The sequence below is a fragment of the Porites lutea genome, chromosome 6 (genome assembly GCF_958299795.1).
Source record: "Porites lutea chromosome 6, jaPorLute2.1, whole genome shotgun sequence".
In the NCBI taxonomy this organism is placed as follows: domain Eukaryota; kingdom Metazoa; phylum Cnidaria; class Anthozoa; order Scleractinia; family Poritidae; genus Porites; species Porites lutea.
The window spans coordinates 23,286,438-23,307,926 of NC_133206.1; the positions used below are offsets into that span (position 1 = coordinate 23,286,438).

At 38.3% G+C, this 21,489-nt stretch overlaps 5 protein-coding genes across 7 annotated transcripts in view; 3 read left to right on the forward strand and 2 right to left on the reverse strand.

Annotated features, from left to right (window-relative positions):
- The window catches only part of LOC140940293 (potassium voltage-gated channel protein Shal-like), a 399,369-nt gene that overhangs the window by 288,847 nt on the left and 89,033 nt on the right, over window positions 1-21,489 (forward strand). The window lies entirely within an intron of this gene.
- The window catches only part of LOC140940297 (apoptosis regulator BAX-like), a 276,596-nt gene that overhangs the window by 243,759 nt on the left and 11,348 nt on the right, over window positions 1-21,489 (reverse strand). The gene's annotated exons all lie outside the window — the stretch shown is intronic.
- LOC140940296 (cyclic GMP-AMP synthase-like receptor 1) lies at window positions 35-5,993 on the forward strand. Its single transcript, XM_073389222.1, has 4 exons — window positions 35-450; window positions 2,200-2,350; window positions 4,628-4,773; window positions 4,988-5,993. Exons 1-4 carry the CDS (start codon window positions 117-119, stop codon window positions 5,500-5,502), a joined length of 1,146 nt encoding a protein of 381 aa, XP_073245323.1. The 5' UTR covers window positions 35-116; the 3' UTR covers window positions 5,503-5,993.
- On the reverse strand, window positions 2,714-9,574 carry LOC140940298 (large ribosomal subunit protein bL28-like). The gene is made up of 3 exons (XM_073389225.1): window positions 9,406-9,574; window positions 4,134-6,306; window positions 2,714-3,812 (listed from the first exon to the last, which is right to left on the reverse strand). Exons 1-2 carry the CDS (start codon window positions 9,543-9,545, stop codon window positions 5,946-5,948), a joined length of 501 nt encoding a protein of 166 aa, XP_073245326.1. The 5' UTR covers window positions 9,546-9,574; the 3' UTR covers window positions 2,714-3,812; window positions 4,134-5,945.
- Window positions 9,587-21,042, forward strand: LOC140940292 (uncharacterized). Of its 2 annotated transcripts, XM_073389216.1 has the most exons (9): window positions 9,587-9,856; window positions 10,225-10,292; window positions 12,149-12,281; window positions 13,606-13,830; window positions 16,864-17,027; window positions 17,385-17,558; window positions 18,808-18,912; window positions 19,493-19,538; window positions 20,229-20,360. In XM_073389216.1, exons 1-8 carry the CDS (start codon window positions 9,624-9,626, stop codon window positions 19,501-19,503), a joined length of 1,113 nt encoding a protein of 370 aa, XP_073245317.1. In that variant the 5' UTR covers window positions 9,587-9,623; the 3' UTR covers window positions 19,504-19,538; window positions 20,229-20,360. The 2 variants fall into 2 exon arrangements, with proteins under 2 accessions (XP_073245317.1, XP_073245316.1); XM_073389215.1 differs by lacking the exon at window positions 19,493-19,538 and having other exon boundaries at window positions 20,229-21,042.

The window sequence follows — 21,489 nt, forward strand, 5'->3', positions numbered from 1 at the left end:
TATACGAAATGTAATTTCCCGGAAAGTGACCGGAAGTGCCGAAACAAAAAGAGAAAAACGCTTCTGTAAGCAAGTTTACATTTTCACCGTTTGATTGAAAGGAAAGAGCGTGGAAAATGCTTTCTTACAGATCAACAATCAATGGGCAAGACTTAAACACTATTCTGAATCGTTTTACTGACCAAAATGTGAAGCTCAGACAAAAGGAAAAATCAGACGCTTTAAGGTCGTGGCAGCCCATTGTAGATAGCATAGTTAATTTCGTGAGGCAACGAGACGCTCATCGTCGGTTCGTCAAACTAAAAATTGTTCCTACTGGAAGTTATTATGAAAGAGCCAAAGTTGGCGAGCCAGACGAGTTCGATTTAATGTTGGAAATAGAGAACTTGGAACTGGACGCTGCACCTTACGAAGAGTACGAAAACGACGGTATGAGCGAACCGCCAACAGGTAAGGTTCTCAATAAAGTAAAAACCCACATATAAGAACCTAGATTTTTCCAACTTAGCCTAAACAGATTCTTATAGAAATGGTATTTAGTGGGATTTTAGGCTTCTTAGGTTCTTTAATAGGTTCTTAATTTGAAAGGGGCACTATAGCGATCAGCACAGATAATAATAGTACAGAGTGTGATATGGAATATAATGCTTTACGTAAAAAATAATGATCTAGAAAACAGTTTAGATAATCTTACAGTAAACTTATCTTTCCAAAGTACTAGCATGTATGTCTTTGATGCTGCAGTGTCCATAAAATGTTGTGTTACATATTTTATTCTTGAATCTTACTGACTGAAGCCTAGACTAAATTTTTTCTGTATTTTCGTCTGTGCCTTCATTTTTGTAAAATAAGGACCTATTGGAAATTTTAGGCTAAATAGGTTCTTATGAAAAGGGGGTTTAAAATGAAAATTTTAGCCTAACAGGTTCTTAAATTTTAGGTTCTTATACGCGGGTTTTTACTGTACGTTCAAAGTGATCACATAATTATTACTCGAGTACTCTGGGATGGTTTTTGATTGCTTAGTATTTTATTGTTAAATACAGCCACCGACGACATCAAAGTTCTTGTTAGAAAAAACTGTTACATTAATATTAATTCTCGTATTTAAGCTAATAAATGATAACACGGTTCTGAAAATAGCAGGGGCGCAGCAAGCTGCACGCATGGTACGCACGTGCGTATAGTCGAGGGTAAGAAATAATAAAATATGATATCAAATAATATACACAATGCTGAGAGAGTCTCCTGGTTTAAAATTATTAGTTAAGAAGCGGCGTGATTCATCGATGGGCTGAATCTTGAATAAAGTATTCATAGAAAAGACGGGAAAAAGTTTTATTTGCTCTGCAACGAGGTTTTACCTGTTACCATCTTATATATCATTTTTTGAAAGAAAAGGTACCCGTTTTGTGTACCTCACATTAAAAAAAATGTACCCCTTTCACATACCTACTTAAGACTCTGCATCTTTTTTTCTACATCCTTGTATTAAAGTTAATCCACATTATGAAAGAACAAACACGTTAGAAGGTGCATCTGTTCAAATAATAGGTCCTTTTAAAGACCAAAACGACAGATTTCCATACCCTTTCAAATACTTCAACCCACGAAACCCTTTTATATACCTGAAGCGTGAAACGTTGTCTGTTTCGGAAATGCCTGTCCTATAATTGCCTGTTGATACAGGCCATTATAGAGAGTATAACCCCCAAGGGACTGATGATACACCACTGTTGTATTTGGAAACCCTTTTACTTCCAAATAGCACGTGAACAGTATGTGCACCCTTAGATTTGAACTTGTGTAAAGCGTTAGCCCGCATTTGCATTATGCATTGCCAGAATTCATTTTCACCTTCCCTTTCAAACATCTGCCATGCACAATTAGTGACGTGATCGTTGAGACGTTATCCCCAACTGGCTGCTTTGGAGAACTAAACAATCTGCACCCTTGCCCTCTCCCCTCAGTTCCAAGTTGGAGCGTTTGATGATTTTTAAAGTTACCGTCGTACCGAGTAGTGCAACATTGCTTGGAGAGAGTGGCGAAGGAAAGCTTTACTTTCCCCTTTGAAGTCGGCAAAATGTAATAACGCTCAAAGGCAAAGTGTGTTAACTAATTTTATTGTGTTCCCAACTGCAAGCTAAGAAACTGTCAGTGACAATGTCACCTACTTTCAGTGCTTTTTTTTGTCCGCAGGATTTACTAGAGTAATGATCGATAGGGGCGAGGAAGTGCTATGGCAGCGGGAAGGGTGCGCCAACTCCCGAGGAATGTTAAAAGCAACCCAGATTAAAGCAGTGTTTGCAAGAATTGTTAGAGAAGCTGTTTCCTACCTGGGATATCAAAGGTACCACTCCATAAGCAAAGATTTTGTATTATCTGGGAACATACATATATTGATAAGCTGTAAACATCATTCAACTCTAAATTAGAGGGCTTGAATTAACAAACATTATTACCAGTGTCATATCACAGGGAAGGGTTGATTCACATTCACCAGCCCAGACAAGTAGAAACTGACGTGTACAGGTAAGTAAGGGATGAAATCACTGCCGTTAAACGCTAGCTTCAACAGCATGCAAAAGTTGTCACTTTAACTAAGTGCACAATTTAGGGCCTTTCTACCAAAGACTTAAAGGATTTCGGTTAATTCTGGGTCCCTTTTTCAATCCCCTTCCCTCCCACCCAATGCACAAAACACTCACAGGAGTTAACAAATGTATTGAATCATTTGATAGCAAGACTAAGAACTGAGGACTTAGCCTTCAAATTCCAGTTTAAGATTACACACTCACGGAGCAATAGTAGACACAGTTGAGACCTACATTGTACCAACAAGGTCATTATTAATATTGGAAATGAAGCAAAAATAGATTTCAAATCATTGTGTAGCCAGAATGGAAGAAGCACTACTGCATCACGAAATTCAGCCAAATTAGGAAATTACAAAATGCCAGTTAAATTAGGAGAAACATAAAAATAACCGCTTAAACCTTTAAAGGAAGGTGAAAATACCATAACAGAAAAAACAGATGCCACGGATGGGCAAAGCTGAAGAAGATTGAAATTAGGGTTTTTGAAAACTGTTCAGCCTAACAGTTTTTCAAAGTTGATCCCTGCTGCTTGCAACTTCACAAATAATGCTCAGGAGACATATTAATTTTGTTTGTCTCGGATCTCTGGTTTTGTCATTTACCTCTAATTTCTTTGCTTACTTTAAGTTCCATAGGATTGAGGGCGAGTAATTGGCCAAATTAAACAAAATAAACTGGACTGCCGTGACAAAGCCCCTTCAATAGGCACAGTTTTCAAGTGTCATGCATGGCAATGTCATGATGGTGCACATAATTATGTTGGGGTAAAAAAGGGGTCAAGGGGAACAAGTTATTTTTCATAATGTGACTAGCCTGTGCTTTTTCAACCTTTTGAATGGAACTTGGCCCCAGTCTATTATTTTTTTGTCCAATAATGTTAAAGAGCTTACATCACCATTGTTTTTAATTAGTGAGTACAATGTATAAATTTATAAATTGTACTCACTATCTGTCTTATCACTGGCTGAGAGCCTACAGCTAATTTTGGAAATCGGGGCAACCTACAGATTAGTAAGTTATCAGCTGCTAGCAGATAACTGACTAATCTGTAGGTTGCACGCGCAATGCATGATTTCCTATAACAATAATCAGTTCAGGTTCCTTGGGACGGTTTGTTTGTCATTATTTTCTTCAAAACAATGTATAATAAAACAATCATTAGATTCAGTTCTTATGATATCCTAAATAATCAAGGACTTGGTAAGTGTTATCAGCCTTAGCCTGCAGTGCAGGCGTTTTCTTTGAGCGTGCAATTTGCTCGCGAAAGCGCCATGTTGAGACTTTCCGAAGAGGAAATGGGGCGAGTCAAAGGGAGCGGGGAAAGGGCGGGGAGAGAGAAGAGAAAATTTTTTTCTCCCCTCCCCCTCCCCCCTTTCCTTCTTTCGTCCTCACACCTACTGTAAGGGAAAGGTTACTATTTCTACTCTCCCCAATCTTCCACTGTCATAAAATCAAAGATGGCGGCTACAACAATATTACGAACACGAACAAGGTTTCGCTCACCCAAAATACGCCTGCACTGCAGGCTATATCAGCCTTGGCCTTTGGCTCGGCTGACAACACTTACCTCGACCTTGATTATTCTGGATATCACAAAAACCTCATCCAATAATAATTATTATTGTATATAATAATTGTTGATAATTTATTGTTTATAATTATGTAATTATGTTTAATTAAGGGCTCCAAAATTTTATATGTACATGTAAATAAACAGAGTTAAACCTACACTGCAGTGTGCAAAGAAAGTAGTGTCCGATAGCTAGGGGCTAGTGGATTTTGCTATTGCGCTAGCGAATTGTGTTTTTAACTTGCCCGATGGGCAAGTGATGTTTTTTGAGGAATTCAAATAACAGAAGAACTGTGAAATCAATTCTGCTATGATGTCTGGGCTATAGTAAATGCTAGCTTCAGCTTGCCCAAATGGTAAGCTGTAAAAATGATTTTCTTTGCACCCTGCACTGTAACATGTAGATACAACATAATAGTAATAATTTATTACATTAGGCTCTTCTCTCTCCAATCTTTAGCTTTGTTGTTGTTAAGTCAGAAGGTCCTGCAGTGACCTTGAAAATTACCAGGAATGGGAAAGAATACTCCATTGATCTAACCCTTGCCATAAAGGATAACTCTTGGCCAGAAGATGCTGAGGAATGGAGGACAAGACATCGAAATGGTATTGTTTTTACTGCACTCTTGTTCCCTAAACAGAAACTTCCAACTGAACCTAGTACCTTACACAGGTATCTTGTAATGCTGACACTGTTCAGCTGTTGTTTTACGTACAGTGTATGACTAGCTACATTATTGTCGGTGCATCTGAACTATTATGTCCGATGTGATCTTTCTAGACACATTTATCATTTTGTGTTTTCATTGCATTTATTTAGGTTGGCCCAGTCATGACCTTGTGCATGAAATTTGTCAAGATGGCTGTCACTTGGTGGCAAAACAACCAAAAGGGATTACTGGTCCCGATAACGAAAAAGGATTTTTCTGGAGATTTTCTTTTTCAACAGCGGAAAAGAAGCTGTTTCTCAGAGGGGGCCATGGAGAAGCTAGCTCTTGCCGAAAGCAAGTATTGCGTATACTGAAGGCACTAAAAGAAGAATTAAGCCTTCATCCACTGAAGTCGTACCACCTTAAAACTTTGCTGTTATATGAGTGTGAAGCCTATCCTCACTCCTGGGAGTGGAGCTTTGATTGCTTAAGTGAGAGATTCCTTGGCCTTCTATTTAAGCTTGAGGGATGTTTGAGACAGAAAAAGTGTCCTCACTATTTTATCAGAAATTTCAACTTGTTTGAGCCATTCTCTAACCAAAGTTGTCTTAATTTGGCTGAACGCATAAAGCAGATTAGACAAGATCCTAAAACGGTCTTGAGCAATCTTATTGGACAGCATTAAATAAATAGGTCGGATAAATGCAGCATGGAGCATGTTGTAATGACAAAGAACTTAAAGAGATATGTAGCTGCTAGACGCATTATTGTCCTAAATAATCTGCAGTATTAGTTCTGTGATGTAAGTAATATAATTACATCACCTCTGTTGCTTTAATACACACTTTCATTTACACTACTGATTTTATCTCTTTGCTGCAAGTGGCTATAATTTACAGCAAACAATGGCTATAAAAATTGAATGAATTTGTTAATAAATTAACAACGTTCACCCGCAATAGGGATTTGAAAAGAACAGATACCTGTTTGCCTGTCTAACATACATGTACAGCTGTACTGGCATGTGATGTTGACTTGGCCAGAAGAAGGAAAAGGTCTGAACTGCTTTGTAAAGAAGACTTAAAATTTAATGTTGGCAGTTTAGTAAAAGTGATAACATTAAATAATTCAGCAATAAACTACTTGTTTGCGAGGTCCTCTCCAATCAAAGTAAAATCTGGTGGTGTATGTCTTTGGAATATGAACATGTTTGCTTACTTTAGGCTGTGGGAACACCTCCTTCCTAATCTGACTCATCGGCATACCCTGTTCCTTACACTTGAGTACTTCTAACATAAGCTTCTTCAGTTCAATAGCTGTTCTTGAGTGTAGCCACTTGTCTTTAGTGTTGATAATGTAGTTGTCAAATCCTCCTGCCTTGTCAATACATCTTAGTGCATGCGTACTGAATTCAAATCTCATGGTTTGTTCCAGTATTTGACTGTAATATTTCTTTTTGACAACATTTGGCTTCCAAACCCGCTTGGTTCTGTGGAAAGAAGGCAATTGTGTGTAAGTAAAATGAATCCACATCAGTTTGAAGCTTAGTGAAGCTTTCAGATGACTTGAGAGGGAATATGCTTGGAAAGATAATAATTAGTATAAAAAATAATATTAAAACCCTGGACTGTAGTGTATCCTGAATTAACTTAATTTACATTGACTTATAGCCTTTGCAATCACATTTTGTTTGCCTGCAATAGCCCTCCTAAAATGTTCATTCAGTCCAACACTGTGAAGTAACATTACAGTCATTTACCAGCTAGCCACCACTGCTAAACATATGAGAGGCCTTGTGAGTCTTTGACTCCAAAAAGCACAATTTGGGTTTTAATTTTGCTGCCTTTTTTCCTGTTGTTTTGCAAAGGATAACTTACAAGGACAAAGGACATCCTTGGAACAGAAAGTAAAGAGATTTGCATGTTTTTTTAAGGGAAGATTGAGCTCCTTCATGCATGTAATGGTCATCTGCAGAACACCCACTTAGTAGCAAAGGAACAAACAGTCAATACCGTGTAAACTGTACAGGTGTAGGTTCCCCCGTGTAGGTAACCCCCCCCCTCCAGCAGCCCTGCAGGGACGAACTTTACAATCATAAGTGTATAGTGTATGCTACAGCTGTACATTATAGCATCACCTTATTATCAATCTGATGAAATTAACCTTTTTTCTCATATGTCAAACTACTACACATGTAGCAATTCATGCATGTTGGAAAGAATAATATTGGAGTCTTCCCTCTGTACTCTTGCATGCCTTTTTTGTTCCCTGTTAGTTTTGACTGGATTGGTAGCCATCCAAAGTATTTTTTCCCTCCCTTTTTAAGCATAATATCATTATATGACAGAAGAACAAAAAAGTAGAATTACACAGTCGATGTAAGGGCATGTCTCAGTCTATACCAGGCAGGCCCATAGCCCCCAGTCCCCTCCCTGTTTATTTATTGGACACTTTTAATATTTCAACAGCCGCCATTTTAGTTCTCCTGGAGTGGCTTTTCACTTTGTTTTACCATTTATTAGATGCATGTGGGTAAGGCATGATAACCACCAGAGGGCGGAGCTTACATCAAGTTTTAAAGGGTTGCCAGCTTCATATGTCTAACCTACCGCAAGTGTTTTGAATGTTTCTACGAGTGACAGTGTTTCTGCAAGTGCTTCAAGCCTCTCAAAAGGGGCAGGTGTTTGCAGTAGCAGGTGGGAGTAAAAATCCTTACCAGACTAGTCAAAGGCTTAATGGGATGTTGAAATATGATGTAACATGACTTCAGTAATTGTCTGGTTACATGACTCATTGCTTTTAGGACTGAGTCTTGGATTGGTTCTGGATACTGTATTAGCTACTTAAAAAGACTCTTGGGCTAGCACATGCTACATGGATTTGTGGTTTGTTAATTTGTGCGTAATTTGCTCAATTTTTTTAATGCCCTACAGTGGGGTTGCTGTATGGACCTGCTGCCGCCACCATGGGACATTTGCAGCTTTCTGAAGAAGAAAAAAGCCCAACAGATGGCCAGAGAGTGGTGGAAAATGTCGTGCCCGGAATAAAACAAATGATAAAGTTGGTCCATGCTGCTTGTCAATTAGCCTGCAAACAGCAGATGCTTTTCCAGTCATTGCTTCTCTCCCTCCGAAAAATAGCATCTGCGAACCCAAGTGGCAATATGATTTCCGTGATGTAAAACCTTTTAAGCCAATCACGGTTTAGCTCTTAAAATCCTTTATCTTTGAAAGCTAGGACGTGTGGTAATTGATTTCCATGCGTTGTTGCTTCTTGGTTCAGACAGAACTTTGATCAGGTGGAAAACATTTTGTTCTTATATTTCTTTAAATACATGTTCTTTTCCATAGTTTTCTGTGAGATGAGTCAAAGTGTCGTAGCTGAAATGTCATCTTGACTATGATCAATTTACTGCTGTAACTATTTCACACTGCAGGGTCTGGCCCAGGTTTATAATATTTCAGATCATTGTGTTGCGGCGATACTAGAATAATTATTGACAAGCGATTGTCACAGATTTCTGAATCAGTCAAGGATGTGTCTGTATAATTGATTCACCACCTTTTGTCAGCGCTGGTTAAATTGAAATAAACAAGTCTGAGCGCGATGTCATTAAGCTATGTTACTTTCCTTTCGCTGTAGCGATTATTTTGTCCAGGTTTTGTTTATGTCATGTACTACCGTATTTTATAAAGCGAAACCAAAGGCCCACATCTCATAAATAGCTTAAGAAGCAGTTGCTTCATAAAGAAGTCAGTATTCAACGTCACAGGAAACCTTGTTATGGTCGTGAAATTCACGTTCCAAAGTGTATTTGGTAACTCTCGCCGAAACCCAAGACACTTCAGCGCGGGAGGTCGCGAGGAGTCACTTGAGCTGTATTCTATCCTTTGATCTGACTGGCCAACACCAAAACGAAAGGTTTTACGTCACAGAAATCGTTTTGCTGCTCTGGTTTGCAGACGCTATTTTTCGAAGGGAGAGAAGCAACGACCGGAAATGCGTCTGCTGTTTGAAGGCTAGTCATCAATCAGCGTGCAAAGAAAGTAGTATCCGATAGCCCAGAGCTCGTGGGTTTTGCTATCAGGCAAGTGAATTCTGTTCTTAACTTGCCCGATGTGCAAGTGATGTTTTTTGAGAAATTCGAATAACAGAAGAAGTGTGAAATCAATTCTGCTTGACAAAAAGCTTTTGGGGCTAGTTGAAATTACGTCTGGGCTAGTAAATGCTAGCTTCAGCTTGGTCAATCTTTTTTTTTCTTTCTCCATAAAGCGAATCCCTCACCAAGACAAACATTTTGGTACCAGTTCTAAGAGTATCCGTTTTTTAAAGGATTTGCTAGTTACTGTCACTTCCAAAGGGGTGACTTCATTCTTTTAAACTTGGCGCACTTGTAACCCAATTAGCTTCAAATAAAAAATGTTAATGTTGTTGCAGTTGTTGCTGACATTTATGTCTAATGTAAATCCTCGTGGTAACTTAAAGGATATATTTGAAAGATAGTAATAACGTTACAAAGCTATATATTTGTGTATTAAGGTTACGTTCAATAATTTTTCACTTACGCTAAGCTCAAGCTTAACCTTACTTTTTTTCAGAAAATGTGCTCACATGGCCATACATGTAACCTTTTCCATGATAAATTCCCTGGTGCACTCGTTCTGTAAATGTCTTTGCGCGCTTTGGGAAATTCTTAAACAGGGTAAAACGCAGACCAAGAAGTACCATGATAGTATGCTTCCAATCAGCTTCCACGCTTCATGTTCTAGCGGGAGAAAGTGTTTCCAGCGGTAAATCAAATAGCGCATGCCCGATCCTTTCAACCTCCATATCAGGAAGAGGCTCACCGCTGAACGCATTTATCGCAGAAACTATTGTTTTGGCGCCAATTCATTTTCACGCACGATTCACGCGATTTATTATTCTACTTTCAAAAAAATATTTTTAACAACATCGAAGAGAACGAACTATTTTTACTGGATATTTTCTTCCTCAAGCGTGTCTTATCCTGGCATGTCTCTTGGGAGACGATCGGACAGGTACTACCTCTTAAAATTATTTGATTTTCTGTTTGCACATGAGTAATCGAAGCTGTTGTTGTTAATATGAACGAGCTTTGTTGTTTCGTTGAATATTTCGTCAAGAACTGTCGTGTTGAAGAATAATCATTTACAACAATACAATTATTTTATCATGTAAGCACTTTCACTTGTTTAGTTTCCGTGTCATCTGGGACAGACTGAAATAATATTTCTGACAAATTTTTGCGTAAAAATGATCTTGAAATTGCATACATGTTTACCTCGACAATCTGTTGCCTGTGTTTCAATCATTAAACAGACGTTGATGGTAATTTAGTTTAGTTTTATGGTGGGTAACGGATCGTTGCAATGTCTCTTCGCCGTAGAGTACGCAAAAAAGTTGATTATTCCAAGTTTTGTGAAGAAGAAGGTGAAAGCACAAATAATAGCGACGGTGAGTGTTACATTTTTTTGTAAAAATTGTTGCTAATCAAACTCCATTTTATGAACAAAGAGAAGCCTCATGCTAAATTATCTACTATTCTCAATTTCGGTCGTTAATATAATACCCATTAGTAGGATTTGCTGTAGAAATTAAGCTTAATAGTAATGAAACATTAATTATTTAGTGAGTAAAAGTATTATTGGACTTATAGCACATAAGTGTCTTGGCATCAGTCCTATAAATTTCAACACTGAACCTGGTTGTTGAAAATAAGTCTTTGCATTTTACATTGTTTGTGTGTGAGTATTTTTCCCCCTTACTGCTCCTGGGAGTCCATATTTATTATTGTGACACAGTTTCACAGATATTTTATTACATTTCCAAAAGTGGGGTTGATTTAATAAAACTTTTACAAGTGTAATTTAAAAGTGAAGCTATTGTTTCTGAGTCTGAACACAATATAGCCACTTGTACACTTGAAAATTACACTTGTCAAAGTTCTATTAAATTGACCTCGGGACTAACTTGGGAAATTTGTTCATCTGATGTAAACCTACATAATGGCCAATTTGGATTATAATAATAAGTCAATATTTAGTGTATCAAAAACAAAAGTGAATTTAACAACAATAATTAAAGGCCACAGAGCAAGTAAACAAACACAGATCATGAGATAAGCAGTGGTATCTTCTGCTTGTCTCATGACTGGGCACATGAAGGGTAACTGGACTCAGTACTAATAACTGCTCCCCATCTCCAAAAACAGTTTTTTGCCATTATAACAGGGCTGGCTATGTTCATTTTTGACAAAAAGGTTTCCAGTCTACAGTCAACTCTCGTCTTGTAGACACCTCACTGTTATGGACATCCCACTAATACAAATAGCTGCTAAATCCTCGGCAAAAATTGTAGACATTTGACTGAAACAAACTCCCACTATCATGGACACTTGCTCTTACAGACTTACGGACACCTCTCTTGGTCACAACAGCTCAATTTTATTGTTCTAACTCTCATTATGAGCGACGGAAATCAGCATCTTTTGACATTTAGGCAGAATTATCTCAAATTATAATTTATTTCTTCTTTTTTTCACTTCATCTCCTTCCTTTTGCTTGAATAGTGAACACTCCAATTCCCATTTCACATGATGCTTCTAAGAAATTACTGTACTTACTTGTAAAAAGCAAGCATGGTCTACTTACAGAAAGTGGATTTTCTAGTACTGTACTTTTGTGTTTTTGTGTTACTACAGTGTTTTTACATTGTACATTTTACAATGAACAATATAAAAAAATGTAATTCCTCTAGTATCAAGAATTTTTTTCGCACCACATTATTACAGACTTTTGCTATAAGAGACGCTAAACCGCAGTTCCAAGGGTGTCCACAATAACGGGAGTTGATTGTATAAGGCTTTGAACCAGCAGATTTCGACTCAGACAGATAAGGCCCTTGAAATGCTCATTGTTCCCTCAAACACGAAAAACACACCAATTACATGAAAGCTACTGTAAAAAGCTGCCTCTATGACCTCACAGCGTGTGTTGGTATTCAGGGATTCTCATCAATTTCAAATTAAACGAGTCACCCTTGTTTGATGGTAAGGGAGCCCTCATAGCTTAACGCTAACTTTTCTCTATATAAACACTTGGTCAAAGCAAGACAATCAGGGCATGGACAGGCACTGTTGTCAGCTTTTTGTTCTTCTAAAGGGGTCAACTTTTTTCTCCTATAAATGCTCACGAAAGTTGGCATGGCTGGGATGGTGATCCTCTTTCTCGGGGCAGCTTTCTGAATTCCCTAAATAAATGAGGCCTAATTTACATGCATCAGAACTAATTTTGTTGTCGCAATTGCTATAGATGATTTCCAGGATGACACCAGACCAGCTCCTGTAAAGACGGCTAAAACCGCAACAAAGACAAAAGCAAAAACAAAACAAGAAGTCACTAAAAGTAAAACTAAAGATTCAGGGAATTTAAAAAGAAAAGAAAGGTACAGTTTAATTTCTGAGTTGAATTTTACTTGCTAGGTACCCTGTGAGCAGAAGCCCAGGACTGCAAATAAGAGGCAGTCATCAGATATTGCTGACTAAAAATTGCTAGTGTCCAATGAATTCCCGCCTGTGTTTGGACATTTATGTCCGGAGAATTTTTTATTGTAAATCATTTTACGGTAAGGAATAATAAAAATCTACTTTGAGTAAATCTTACTTTGTGTTAGGACAATAAACGCATCTGACTATTGCTCTTCTTGAAACCAAAAAATCTGCACAGCTGTCACTGTGTGGTAAAATTGCGACTTTCAAAATGAATGCTCAGAGCAGTGAAGATATCTTAGCTAACATGAGACAGCTTGAACAGATTTTAGGATGGGTGTGAATTGCAGTGTTGAATCAGTTTGTTTGCACTACAAAAAAAATATTAATAAGTAACAGAAAACTGATTAGATGTTGTCTTATAGTCTGACATATGTCCTTTCAAGCAAAAAAAATTATTTGCAGTCCTGGAAGCCCTTTCAATCTATAATTCCTGGATAAGTCAACTTATCTTAGTAGGAAGATCGAAGGGGCCTCTGCTCGCAGGGCACTTGCTAGAGGAATATCTTTTACTTCCTTCCCAAAGGATGGTATAGATCGTGCATTCTAAAATTATTGATCTAATGAAATAATACATAGGACTGCGGATTCTCTAGGACTGGGTTAAAAGTCCATTTTTCAACCATAGTGAAAAGAAAACAACAAAAAACAACAACAATAACAAACAAAAACCTGTGTTTTATTCAAGGATCCAGATTGAAATTTAGCCCAAGACACACACCGCAAAATGCTTTTTACATTACACTTAAATCTAACTGAATCTTCAAAGACATTTTTTCTTTTGATATTGACATGTACAAGTTGTGTGATTACTGTGCATCACATGTCATTTTTTGAACCCCCAAGGAAAAGCAAAATGGTTTGAATTATCAGAAGCTTTGAAAAATCAAGGGGAAAATATAGTGTTTGACTGGTGAATACGGAAATCAGGTTTTAACTGGACCCTGTTGAAATGGTCAGGAATTTAGAGTCACCGAGGGTTAAAAAAACTTGGGATCCTTAGGCATACTAATAGGGCTACACTTATTGGCCCCTGGCAAATTTCTTTTACTTTTGGATTACTCCTACGAAATCTCTGCCTTTGCACAAAACCTATATACTGGGCAAAAAACCTAAGAACTCTTTATACACCAAACTTCTGTACTAGTATTGTACAAAACTTGTATTGTACAGTGTGCAAAATGACTGTACGAGCTAAACTCAAACATCTTTTCTCTGCAGATTATCTCGAGATGAAAAGCTTTATCAAAAAGATTTAGAGGCAGCACTGCAGGCTTCAATAAGAGAGTCACAGCTGTCATCTGCTGGAAATGACAGTAGCAGCAATGCAAATGATGAAGGGGAAGGTGACATTTCAGATGAGGAGGAATTGCGGCCATCCAAACCAAAGAAAGCTCGATTACTCCCTTCTTCTGATACAGAAGATAACAACAAAGAAAATACTGGGTACGATAAATATTGTACCATAATCATTCGGATCTTGTTTACTATGGGTAATGTCGACCGAGGTATCGGTCGATATAGCGGTCGACAGTCGGTCGACAGTCGGTCGATAGTCGGTCGACAGTCGGTCGACAGTCGGTCGACAGTCGGTCGACACTCGGTCGACACTCGGTCGATACTCGGTCGATACTCAGTCGATATAGCGGTCAATAGTCGGTCGATAGTGGGTCGACACTCGGTCGAGACACAGTCGATGGTCGTTCCAGATGTGTCTCGGCCGATATAGCTTTTCGCTCGCCGACACTTCACCGACACTTCACCGACACTTCGCCGACACTTCACCGACACTTTGCCGACACTTCGCCGATAGTTGGTCGATACTTGACCGATGTATCGGTCAGTAATTGGTCGACACTCGGTCGATGGTCGGTCGACACTTGGTCGATAGTCAGAAGATAGCCGTTCGATATATCGGTCGAGAGTCGGCCGATAGTCGATCGATATATCGGTCGAGCTTTTTGTCGGTCTGTATGGTTTTTAGTCCGTTATCAATAGCCCTGGAGAAGAAATTGGAGCAAGATTACTGAAATATGAACCGATTGCCCCCATTTACACGTGGAGATTCTTGAAAAATTCGCATTTTTGGACATTTTTGGTCAGTTTTTAGTCCAAACTACTCAAAATTAAACATGAAAGCATGCCTTTCTTTGCAATAGCATCCCGTTTTGTGACATTTTTTGGTACCGGCATGCCAAAAAGTCTTACCCAATCACTTTAAACTTTTCTGCTTTTTTTTTTCGCTTTTCCTTTTTCCCTTGTTTTTGTCATTTTTTGTATTTTCCTTGCTGTAAGTTGAAATCATTCCCACAATAAATGAATGTGTTCAGTCTGCTGGATATTTTGTCACCTTCCTCGGCGCATTATCAGCGCGTTTTATCAATAACTGATCGTTAAACAAAGGACTGTTCCCGTCTTCAATGCAGAAATATATAAGTTTAATTTGTGGTCTCTGCGCAAACGAGAACTCGGCGTGATGAAGCAGGTCCAAGCCCGATAATAAAAGATGTGTATTTAAAGCATGTCATGAACTGCCTTTTCCTATTCATTATTCTTCCACTTCGGGACTGCAGGAGCACTTGTTTCACTCGTCGTTCTTTAAGTATTCTTCGACTGCGGGACCACAGGAGCAGCAGATTCAACTTAGGCTGAGACAAGTTGTGTTTAACAGCTAAAAATAGGACGATCGGTGATGATACAAACTGGAAAAAAAAACGGTTACCATGTCCTTAGTTCCCAGTGCTCTTTGGTTCGCTTCATAGAGTAATCGCGCCTCGCACTGCCACATGTTCCCCCATCGCATGATAACAGTAATTAATGACGTCTTTGCTTAGAAAAAAGAGCCATTAGACTCACCTGATAAATTAACACATGACTGATATTCGAACGACAGTTGACCGATATACCACCAACAGTTGACCGATACACCACCGACAGTTGACTGATATACCACCGACAGTTGACCGATATATCACCGACATATGACTGATAGTAAGTCGAGGTGCGTCGTCGAAATATCGACCGATACTCGGCCGATAGTCTTTCTCACTATCGACCGACTATCGACAGACTGTCGACCGACTATCGACCGCTATATCGACCGACTGTCGACCAACTGTCGACCGAGTATCGACGGACTGTCGACCGACTATGGACCGATTGTCGACCGAGTATCGACCGACTGTCGACCGAGTATCGACCGACTGTCGACCGCTATGTCGACCGCTATATCAACCGATACCTCGGTCGACATTACCCACAGTAAACAAGATCCAATCATTCTATCTAACAATTTTTTCACCACCTCCCTGTCTCAAGGCTCCACCTTTTCTTTGCCCCTGTTTCAACAGTCAAATATAATTTTAGTAGCCCACCGCTATTGAATACCCCCCCCCCCCCCTCTTATAGGGTACAGTTGATTTGTTTCACTAAACAGTCACTTAATTATTTGAAAAGGCTGTAAGGCTACAATACAGTTGTATTCCTGTAGAGTTATGAAGATGATATCAGACAAGCAACAGAGGACAAGAAACAGTTTCAATGCCTAAATATAGTCGTAAATAACAAAACTGGACCATTAGCTGTGGTCACACTACAGACTATTTACCTCGGTAAACTTACCTTGTTGGCAGTTAATCTAGGGAACCTTAATTTTTCAAGTGTGACTCATTTTCCCTAGGTAACTTACCTTAGGGAAATTTTATCGTCTGGTGCTTGGATGTGTCTCTAGAACAGTAGAGTTTCCCTTGACAGCTACCCCAAAGCAATAGCTGGGGAAAAATGAAGTACTGAGGTTGCTAACTAATAGACACTCGTTGGTGAATGTCTTGATGACAGAACTAAACATACCTCACATTGTGAAAGAAATTTTGGGGGTACATGTCGTCTGCGTCTTTCCCTCTATCATTGAATTAGCATAAGAAATGACAGTGAGATAAAAAGAAAAAAAAAATGTCTCTTTGATCAGCTAGATTCTCAAGAATCTTGCCTTCTTGAATTTACACACCAAAAATTCAGTTGTGTGTGAAAACCTTGGAAGTCGATTTCAGTAGCGCGACCTTCCCCAAACTTTTTTACCTAGGTAAAATGAAACCCAAGATGAGTTTACATCAAGAAATGTTTGATGAATTTGTCCTAGGTAAATTGGTTTTACCTTGGTAAAAGTCTGCAGCGAAACCTCCCTTATTACATTGACACCATAATGGGGTTAGTGTTTGTTGTTGGTTCTCACCTTTGATCCAAAAGGGTTTTTCCCCAGGTACTGCGGTTTTCCCTTCTCCTCAAAACCCAACACTTCCAAATTCCAGGTCTACCAGAAATCAGGTAGATGAAGAACCACTTCGTGGATGTGCTACCTCTAAATCATTATTATATATTTAAATAGTGTGACAGCCCCTTTGAGTGGAGTGCCTTTGGGCTTGCCGCAGTCCATGAATGCACTTTACTCAAAATAAACAAGCTCCATTAATTATTTCACAGTGATGGTTCTGGAACAAACTTTGAAAGGAAGAGTCCAAGTGAAGAAGATGATAGTAGCAATGATGAGGTGAAACCAAAACAGAGATCAACCATAAACAAAATGGATGCCATGAAGGAAGACCTTGACGAAGAAGTTCAAGGAGAGGAAGTTGAACCCAATCAAGGTTGGTCTCTTGTTTTTGAGATCCACATTTTTTTGTGAGAAAAATTTAGAAAAAGGATAAAGTATATGGTAGTTGATAGTGCCTAAAGTACATGTGATTCTGGTATTGTACTAAAAGACCTTTTAAGCTTGTATGTTTTGTTTTCCCATTTCATGTACGTGTTGGTACCCTAGAGAACTGTTTCTTTCAAATGTCATCCTATGCATGTGCATCCACGTGCACATGTATGCATAATTAATAAAAAGACAAAAGGCAAATTCCCTGGAGAACATCACGTGGTCTAAATTGCGAAAACAAAACCTACAAGCTTATTTTTTTTTTTTCTTTTCTTGCCATTTAACTCGTTGAATAACAAAGACAGCGACTTTGAACTAAGTGAAGAGTTAAGCGATGCAGACAATGAAAGTGATGACCAAGATGACAGCGACTTTAATGAGACAGAGGTAAAGAAGAAATCCAAAGGACGAGGGCGTGGCAAATCGACAAGCTCTCCAGCCAGACCTGGCGTCAAGCCAAGGACAAGTGTTACAGGTTTGTAGAGGTAATAGGTAGTGCATATGCAACAAAAAGGAAAGCTAGTCTGCGAATATATATATAGCCATTTCACCTTTCTCCTCGCTGCTTGGGACATTTCTTCTCGCGGAACGTCTGCACCTCAATGACATAAATTCCATACTGATGGCGTAAAATCTGTCCAGAATCTGGTGAGGAGCCCTGATTGGTCAACATAGTTGTTATGTTGTTTTACCTATTGTTTACCAATGACAGACAAAAGACCACAAGAGTCAAATGTAAATGGGGTCTTAAACATGACAAATCTACTACAAATCAGTCAATATTCCTGGAATATATTATTCTTTAGAAAAAGCATCTGTGTTTTGCTGGAGCTCGTTTGCAGTAGAACACAAAACTTTATCATAATCAACCAGGAGAAACACAGAATCAAATAAATTTACATCTAGAACCCCATGACTACCGGATTTATTTTGTAAACATTGATTTGCATCATCAGTGTGTGGAATGTCTGTCGCTGAGGCGCAGACATTCCTCCTGGTGAAACGTCCCTAACATTGTAGAGCAAGGAAAAAGGGCTGTATCCGCAGGCTAGAGGCAAGCATGGTCAGAGCTTAACATGGCTTTTGAAGCATGTGGCACTTAAGAGTATTACCCATCCCAGTCCCCACACACACACACACATACACTGCACCACCTCCTTTGCCTCCCTCCAGATGAGTGAGGTGCTGGTCCAGCGGAGGATTCTCCATTTATTTATACACCTGTGTGATAAGACAAGTGGAGCAAAACTTTTTTGTCTGCGTTCCTAAACCTGATGGTCAGAATTCAACCAGGACTTACTGATACAAAGTTAGAGGTGTTAACCCTTTGTCGGCCGTGCCTGCAAGAAGTTCTGATTTCCCTAAATTCCCAAGAAGACTGTGAAGACGAATCCAATGGATTGTACTGCTTACAGACAAAATCTGTAGTACAGTGCCGATTCAAAAAATAATAAGATTATTATAGAACATTTGAAGCTTTGGGGGATATTAATATCTGGCTACTTGTGCCCCTATTACAACAAGCCTTTTATTTCTCATTTTAAAAACACTGGGTAAAATGTTACAATAAAAAAAATATTAATAAATTTTAATAGTGACTAATTATAATATCAAAATAAATGATGTTTTCTGTGGAGAAATTGAAGAGATTTTTGAAACGATGCACAGGTTTTCATTTTTCAAAGTCTTGTCTGAGGCCTTGATTTCCTTTTTTTTAATTTCAGTAACACCACTCAAGATGCTAAAAGGCAGAGGAAAAAGCAAAGGGCGAGGGTCATCAGCTAACAGCAGTCACTCTGTGTCAAGTTCTGCATCCAATTCACCTTCAAGTATGTCAGTTGAAAATCAACTTAAATGCCAAACAATGTTATGCTCTCTATTAAGGGTACAAGCCAATGATAAATACTGTGCTACTAAATTCAACAAGCTGATTTACTCAAGGCGTCATGCTGCATTTAACAATTGAGTTGTAAAACTTTGTCTTGTTGTTATAATTCAAATAAATTACTATCAGAAAACATCTTCCCCCCAGTTTAAATTTAGTAAGGAGAAGCTCAACATACCCATTAGGGATGGCCTTAAATTACAGTGGCCTAGGAAAAAATGATAAGAAATCACTTGGTTCATTCTTTCAAGTTGTTTAAGATTAATAGAGAGGAGTGCTGAAAAGTAATTGCATAACAATGATATACTTTAATAATGATCTCATGTGTAAAATTAATGATAGATGCTTAATACTTTTTCTGGCTAAATGCTAACCTTTTCTATTTAACTGCCTTAAATTTATTTTCAGTGTCATAAATAAATTATTATGTGTAACAAAAAAATCTAAGAATTAGAGCCGGATACATTTGAGACTGAATTAGGTAATTAAAACTTTTACTCTTATCTCCTGTGTTGACTTCACAGGTTTCTTTTGAAGACATAAGGATAACTGAATATACCCTTCAAAGAGGTGCGTGATAACTCGTTTTCTTAACACTGAATAAAATAAAATAAAGCATGCCTACTGTTACCTCAAGAATAGATGAATAAAACACACAACAAATACAAGTTGCAAATTTAATTATTTGTATGATTATCCTGTCTCTTAATATTAAGATAATTATATTGGTAATAAAGATAAATGATAACTAATAACAATATTGATTTGATTGTAAATAGCCTTATAGACTTGATAAAAAAAAGTCTTGTACTTATATTATAACTCGTATAGATTTTCCATAAAAAAAATTTTGTCAACAAAAGAAATACCTTAGCCTGCATTGTAGATGTAATTTCACCCCCAGTTGATATCCTTGCTCTGAGCCCCCAACGGACTCAACAAATTACCAGAAGTACATTTCGAATTCCCCCTTGTCTTGATTGGCAAATCAATGGTATTTTTAACAGGGTAATCATGGCACATACTCAAATCTTGGCACACAGGTGGGGGCCCAGAACGAGGATTTCTGCATTGTTTTGCAGACAGACTTAACCAGAGTTTAGTGATGAGTAGAGTACTTAAGAGTAATGAGTAGAGTACTTATTGCAGTGTACCTCTGCAAAACGACGCACAATGCCTTTTGAGGAACAAGATTTAGTGCTTTTATTTTGTTGCATTTCTTTTCATCCCTCTTCATCTCCTTCATTTAATGTCTTGCAGTTTCATCAGCAAGTAATCAACCTCAACAACACCAACTGAAGACAACATCTACATCACTCCTAAGAAGCAGTCCAGGAATGGGTCTTGGTGGCGTCAATATCAAGACTTCTGGCCCCCCAATTCGTATTGGACTTTCACGAAATGTCAGAGTCAAACCACTGCATGCTCATGTGTCTGTTCAGCACTGAATTATCTTGAGTTATGCATCACTTCATCTGCTTATATGTATACTTCGTACTCTGCATAGACATTTTATTCATCAGAAAGTAAAGGGGTCAAAAAACACTGTAAACTGACCAGTTTGAAGCAAGAATTTTCTCCTCACCATGTGTGGACATATCTTACAAATTAACAGCGTCCTTGTTAGCAGTGGCCTGTGTACAGACGTCCCCCCCCCCCCCCCCCCCCCCCTCCAGCAGTAACATACCGGAAGCAACATCATTTCGCTCATTATCAGCTTTCTTCAAGAACTAAAAACAAACTGTTTTTTACTGTTTCATTTTCACAAAGAAATGACCAGGGTTTTTTGCAATTTTTATTGTCTTTCTCATTGTAAAGGGATTCAAAAATCCTTTTCACTCAATACATTGCTCTCAGAACAATCAAAGGGTATCAAGAGGCCCCTAAATGTCACATCCTGGGTGCAAGGTATTAGGTTGTGGAAAGCAATTGATGTGCTTTTCAGTGGAAATTTGTAGGTCATGAAATCTGGATGTCAGGTCTCTTAAAATGATTGACTTGAAGGAAACCAATTTTTTTATTATTTGAAAGTGAAGTTCTGTAAAGATTTTTAATAAAGTTAATGGAAAGTTTAGAGTTTTGACTGGCTGCCATATGACAATCACTAGCTGTGTTTACTTTAACAGCCTAAAATAACCACTGATTGCATTTCTTGACAATAAAGGAAGGTGTATTTGAGGTTGTCAAGTAGATAAGTGACAGAGGAAAAAAAATGTTCCCTCTCCAACAGTGAGAGTACCCAAGGAAGAGAGGTAGCTGGCCAAATGAATGTCATCTTGACTTTTTATAACCAACCACATCGTCTTCATCATCCAATTTTCAATGGTAGATCAGACGATGACTGTATCAATTGGCCTCTAGTTTAGTAGAAGTTTATTCTCACTGTGGAATTTTTACTGGGACAATTTTGTTAGAAGTAGGCCTTTCTGAAAATTACCATTATATAATTGTAATACTGTTTAGTGAGCAGGTTTAAGTGTCCCCTATGTATGATTATTCCGGTAGAATGGCATGGATCAGA

Excerpts from the sequence above, each read along its gene's own strand:
- LOC140940296 (XM_073389222.1), top strand. The coding sequence starts at position 117 with ATGCTTTCTTACAGATCAACAATCAATGGGCAAGACTTAAACACTATT. Across the intron at positions 2,351-4,627 it reads TCCTACCTGGGATATCAAAG|CTTTGTTGTTGTTAAGTCAG; the intron begins GTACCACTCCAT and ends TCCAATCTTTAG. Across the intron at positions 4,774-4,987 it reads GAGGACAAGACATCGAAATG|GTTGGCCCAGTCATGACCTT; the intron begins GTATTGTTTTTA and ends GCATTTATTTAG.
- LOC140940298 (XM_073389225.1), bottom strand. The coding sequence starts at position 9,545 with ATGGTACTTCTTGGTCTGCGTTTTACCCTGTTTAAGAATTTCCCAAAG. Across the intron at positions 6,307-9,405 it reads AGCACATTTTCTGAAAAAAA|AACCAAGCGGGTTTGGAAGC; the intron begins GTAAGGTTAAGC and ends TTCTTTCCACAG.
- LOC140940292 (XM_073389215.1), top strand. The coding sequence starts at position 9,624 with ATGCCCGATCCTTTCAACCTCCATATCAGGAAGAGGCTCACCGCTGAA. Across the intron at positions 17,028-17,384 it reads GGAAGTTGAACCCAATCAAG|ACAGCGACTTTGAACTAAGT; the intron begins GTTGGTCTCTTG and ends TGAATAACAAAG. Across the intron at positions 18,913-20,228 it reads TGCATCCAATTCACCTTCAA|TTTCATCAGCAAGTAATCAA; the intron begins GTATGTCAGTTG and ends AATGTCTTGCAG.